The sequence below is a fragment of the Eimeria acervulina genome, genomic scaffold, assembly GCF_000499425.1.
Source record: "Eimeria acervulina Houghton genomic scaffold, Eah_scaff313, whole genome shotgun sequence".
Classification (NCBI taxonomy): domain Eukaryota; phylum Apicomplexa; class Conoidasida; order Eucoccidiorida; family Eimeriidae; genus Eimeria; species Eimeria acervulina.
Window position 1 is genome coordinate 7,501 of NW_013547672.1, and position 5,000 is coordinate 12,500.

The 5,000-nt window shown below is 46.6% G+C and overlaps 1 protein-coding gene across 1 annotated transcript in view; it reads left to right on the forward strand.

Moving 5' to 3' along the window:
- Window positions 1-5,000, forward strand: part of EAH_00032390 (hypothetical protein) — a gene marked incomplete at both ends in the record, with an annotated part of 7,472 nt that overhangs the window by 1,131 nt on the left and 1,341 nt on the right. The window contains 6 exons of the mRNA XM_013392308.1: window positions 840-1,935; window positions 3,539-3,742; window positions 4,032-4,048; window positions 4,279-4,533; window positions 4,707-4,756; window positions 4,991-5,000. The exon at window positions 4,991-5,000 is cut by the window's right edge and continues 141 nt beyond it. Of these exons, the coding sequence (XP_013247762.1) occupies window positions 840-1,935; window positions 3,539-3,742; window positions 4,032-4,048; window positions 4,279-4,533; window positions 4,707-4,756; window positions 4,991-5,000 (1,632 nt within the window). The remainder of the gene's footprint in view (window positions 1-839; window positions 1,936-3,538; window positions 3,743-4,031; window positions 4,049-4,278; window positions 4,534-4,706; window positions 4,757-4,990) is intronic.

Genomic DNA, 5,000 nt, shown 5'->3' on the forward strand with positions numbered 1-5,000 from the left:
TTAGCTGTCTCCTTACCTTTAATCTCCCTCTCCTTTGTTTGTCTCCTTTTCTTCTGTCTCCTCCATCTCCCTTCTATCTTCTTAACTGTCTCCTTAATTGTCTCCTTGCCTGTCTCCTTAAGTGTCTCCTCAACTGTCTCCTCAACTGTCTCCTCAACTATCTCCTTCTCTGTCTCCTTCTCTATCACCCTCCCTGTCTCCCTAACTGTCTCCTTGACTGTCTCCTCAGCTGTCTCCTCAGCTGTCTCCTTAGGTGTCTCCTTAAGTGTCTCTGTTTGTGCATGAGTTCAGCAGGGGGACGTTTAGGCTTAGGACACACTCGAGGGGCCTTGGAGCCGACATTGATAGAGGGTTTGCTGCAGCAGCAAATAACATTTGTTGCTGCAGGAGAGAGTCATAGTGCTGCAGTAGATAGATCAGGCCGCGCATACACCTGGGGCAGAGGCGCATTTTATAAGTTAGGACATGGAGACGAAGCAGATGCTCATACACCACGCTTAATAGAGACGCTAGGGGGTATACCTATTATTCAGGTTAGTGTCTATATATATATATATATCAAAACTACATTCTAGCAGCATTTGCTGCTGCTCTTCACTTGCTGCTGTTGTTGCTGTTCATCTGCTGCGCTGCTGCTCTTCATCATGCTCTATTATGCTACCCTTAACTTTACTTAAGGGGTTCATAGAGCTTTATGCTGTTGCTGCTGCTGCTGTTGCTGTTGCTGCTGCTGCTCTTTCTCCTGCCCCGTAGCTCTTGCTGCTGCTGTTGCTGCTGTTGCTGCTGCTGCTGCTGCTGTTGCATATTGCATGTGTTGTTTGTGTGTTTGTTTGCTGCAGATTGCATGCGGAGCATTTCATACTTTAGCTGTATCTGCAGCAGGAGGTTTATATGCTTGGGGGTCTGGCTTCGGGCTAGGATTAGGGTTTATAGACAGCAGCACGGGGGGTGTGTCTCCTCAGCCGCAGCAGGTGCGCAGCTTAGAGTCTCCTGTGCTGCAGGTAGCAGCAGCACCATATCATTCTGCTGCAGTTACTGTGCAAGGAGACATATTATGTTGGGGGGTTGGCAGCAACAGCAGACTAGGCATCAGCAGCAGCAGCAGCAGCAGCAGCAGCAGCACCAGCAATCAACCTTATCCTGTTTTTGTTAACGAACTTAGAAATAAAATGTTTGTTGCAGATCTAAGAATTCAGTTAGCTGCACATGTGGGGCCCGGTCGCATTGGAGATATATATTTACCTGCTGCTGCTGCTGCTGCTGCTGCTGCTGGTGCTGGTGCTGGGGATACACTTGGTGCAGCAACAGCAGCAGCAGCAGCAGGACCGAGCGCTTGGAGTCTGTGCAACGTTGCATGCGGAGCTCAACATACAGCAGCATTAACATCTGCAGGCTGTATGTGGGTGTGGGGTAATAATGATAAAGGGCAGCTAGGTGTAGGAGCTGAGGAGACAGAAGAGCAGTACGAACCCTTCTTATTAGATTGCTTCTCTCTCCCTGTAAAACAGATTGCATGCGGAGACAATCATTGTCTTATTATTATTCTTCATGGTGCTGTCTTTGCTTGGGGTGATAATACTTACGGCCAGTTAGGTTTAGGAAATACTAGACCTGCCTATACACCTCAGGGTGTATCTGCACTTCGTAATGCTATCGATGTCTTTGCTGCTTCCAACTACAGCGCATGCATCACAGCGGGTATTAAAGATACAGATATTACTGCAGCAGCAGCACCTGCTGCAGCAGCAGGAGCACCTGCTGCAGCACCAACAGCAGCACCAGCAGGGTTTCAAGACACCCAGCAAGCAGGTCAGTTATATATGTGGGGTTCAGCAGAGAGCGGTAGACTGGGTCTAGGCGAGAAGCTCCTTAGTGGAGCTGTCTGTACACCCCACGCTGTCTCTATCTCTTCTCCTGTCACGAAGGTTGCACTCGGTAAGATACAAATATATTATGTCTCTTCTTTTTCTTTGTTTGTCTCCTCCTTTTATCTGCTCCTTTTATCTGTCTCCTTTTATCTGTCTCCTTTTGTCTGTCTTCTTTTATCTGTATCCTTTTGTCTGTCTTCTTTTATCTGTCTCATTTTGTCTGTCTCATTTTTGTCTCTTCTCTGTCTCCTTTTTGTCTCCTTTTTGTCTCCTTCCCCTCCGTCTATTTAACTACTCGGGGTTACATTTAACATTTGTCTCTATTTGTCTCTATTTGTCTCTATTTGTCTCTATTTGTCTCTATTTGTCTCTATTTGTCTCCTTTCTGTCTCGTTTTGTCTCCTTTTTGTCCCCTTTCTCCATCCTTCCTGCCTGTCTCTATGTGTCTCCTTTCTGTCTTCTTTCTGTCTCCTTTTGTCTCCTTTTGTCTCCTTTTTGTCTCCTTTTTGTCCCCTTTCTCTATCGTTCCTGCCTGTCTCTATATGTCTCCTTTCTGTCTCCTTTCTGTCTCCTTTTTGTCTCCTTTTTAGGCCAGAGTCACGTCTTAGCTTTAACAATTCGCGGTTATCTTTATTCGTGGGGTGCGGGTTTCTATGGGCGTCTGGGCTTAGGGAGCTCAGCCAATGTATATACACCTGCAAATGTTAAATTTCCTACTAATGTTCAGGTGCACCCCTCTCCTCTTCCTGCTGCTGCTGCTGCTGCTGCTGCTGCTGCTGCTGCTGCTGCTGCTCGTGCTGCTGCTGTTGCTGGTAGTAGTGGTGGTGGTGCTACTGCTACTGTTGCTGCTGCTGTTGCTGGTGGTGGTGCTGCTGCTGCTACTTTTCTTGCTGCTGCTGCTACTCCTCTTGCTGCTGCTGCTACTCCTTTTGCTGCTGCTGTTGCTGCTGTTGTTGGTGGTAGTTGAGCAAAAAAATTTATTATTAATTTAATTTGTTTATTTATTTCCTTCGTTTAACTGCAACTTGTTTGTTTATTGTTTATTAATAAACCATTTGCCCTATTATTATTAAACAAATAAATAAATAAATAAATAAATAAATAAATAAATAAATAAGTTTATGTGTTCATGCAGGTTAGAGAGATAGCAGCAGGAGGGAGTGCGTCTGCATGCATATCTGCTGCCGGAGAACTGTGGGTGTGGGGTAAGTCGGAGTGTCTCTGCTCGGCACAAGATATATTAACGCCTAAACTTTTTCTTCAACTTGAAGGCCCTCAAGGTGTTCCAGCTGTCTCCTCTGTTGCTGCTTCGGCTGATCACTTTCTTGCTGTTACAGATGATGGCAGGGTAAATACTTCTGCTGCTGCTGCTCCTGCTGCTTCTGCTGCTTCTGCTGCTGCTGCTGCTGTTGATGGGACTGCGGATGGGGCTTTTGCTGCTTGTATTGTTTGTGATGCTGCTGCTGGAGTGTTGCTGCTGCTGCTGCTGGACTGCTGCTGCTGCTGCTGCTGCTCTACGCATTATCATCATCACCATCATCATCATGATAGCTTTTGTCTGTATTGAATTAAGAAGTGTTATGGAACAAACACTAGGCTTTAGGGTTTAGTGTTTAGGGTTTAGCATTTAGGGTTTAGGGTTTAGGGTTTAGGGTTTAGGGTTTGTACAGGAACGGGGAGCTGTACGCGTGGGGCTGCACTGGCGGGGGTCGTTTGGGTGTGGGGTGGAGACGCAAGCAGCTTCAGGAGACACCTGCGCGTGTGGTGCCTCACTGGGCAGATCCGAGTGTCTCCGCAGCAGCAGGAACAGCAGCAGCAGCAGCAGCAGCAACTACAACAGCAGCAGCTGCAGCAGCAGCAAACCCTGCCCTGCAGTATGGAGAGGAAACATTCGATGGCCAACCGCCAATCGATAGAATCTACCTCCCACCCGTATCTATCATCAAAACCCTAAACCCTAAACCCTAAACCCTAAACCTTTATTAGCCCTTGCATTAGCAGCAGCCCATGGTAGCCGCCCCTTCTTCTTTCTCCTTGCTTGTGGGGTTTAGTGTTTAGGGTTTAGGGTTTAGGGTTTATTCATTTGTTAGGTTTTAGTTGAGGTCTACGGTTTCCGCTGCTGTATTAGGGTTTAGGGGGGTTTAGGGTTTATGCGTCTGTTAGAGTTGAGGGGGTTTGGGGTTTGTATACCTCAGCTAGGGTTTTATATATAATAGCAACTAACGAGATCTAGGGTTTAGGGTTTAGGGTTTAGGGTTTGTATAGTTTGTATATTGATAGTTTAGAGTTTACTGCGTATTTTTGTTTAGGGCTTAGGGTTTGTAGGATATGGAGATTATTATTGCGCGTTAAGGGTTAAGGGTTTAGGGTTTAGGGTTTAGGGTTTAGGGTGAATGTGTGTGTATGCTAGGGTTTAAGCGAAGGAGAAGTGCAAGGGTTTTTGTCTCGCTTAGCTTTTGCTGCTGGAGGGGGCTCATTAAAAGATGTTTCGTGGTTTAGCTTGCAGCAGCTGCTGCAGCAAGAAGAGACAGACTGTCTCCCGAATAACTTAACTTCCTTAGAGAACTCTTTAATTGCTGTCTTGGGCAGACACCTCGACCGCTTGCTGCAGTTAGGAGACAGAGAAAAAGAACTCAGACAACTCGAATTACACTACCAAACCACCGTAAACCCTAAACCCTAAACCCTAAACCCCCAAACCCTAAACCCTAAACCCTAAACCCTAAAAACGATAAAATGCATCGAGGTGGACAAAGCATCGTACATCTACCACTATGCCGTATTCAGCAGGGAACGAGGGTTTAGGGTTTAGGGTTTAGGGTTTGGGGGTTGCTGCAGCTAATCGGCGTTGCTGCTCGAGCCCGGTGTTCTCTTGCTAGCGCGTCCGGGTAGGCCTTTTCAATTCTCTAGCAGTAAACCCTAAACCCTAAACCCTAAACCCTAAATTATAAACCCTAGACCGCATGCCGTAACCGCTTAGCAATAAACCCTAAACCCCAAACCCTAAACCCTAAGTTGTAAACCCTAAATAGCGTAGCATTTTTGAGAAGTTTTCTCCCTTCTTGCAGCAGACCTATTCAGGGTTTAGGGTTTAGGGTTTAGGGTTTAGGGTTTGCGCGCAGTGGAGGTACA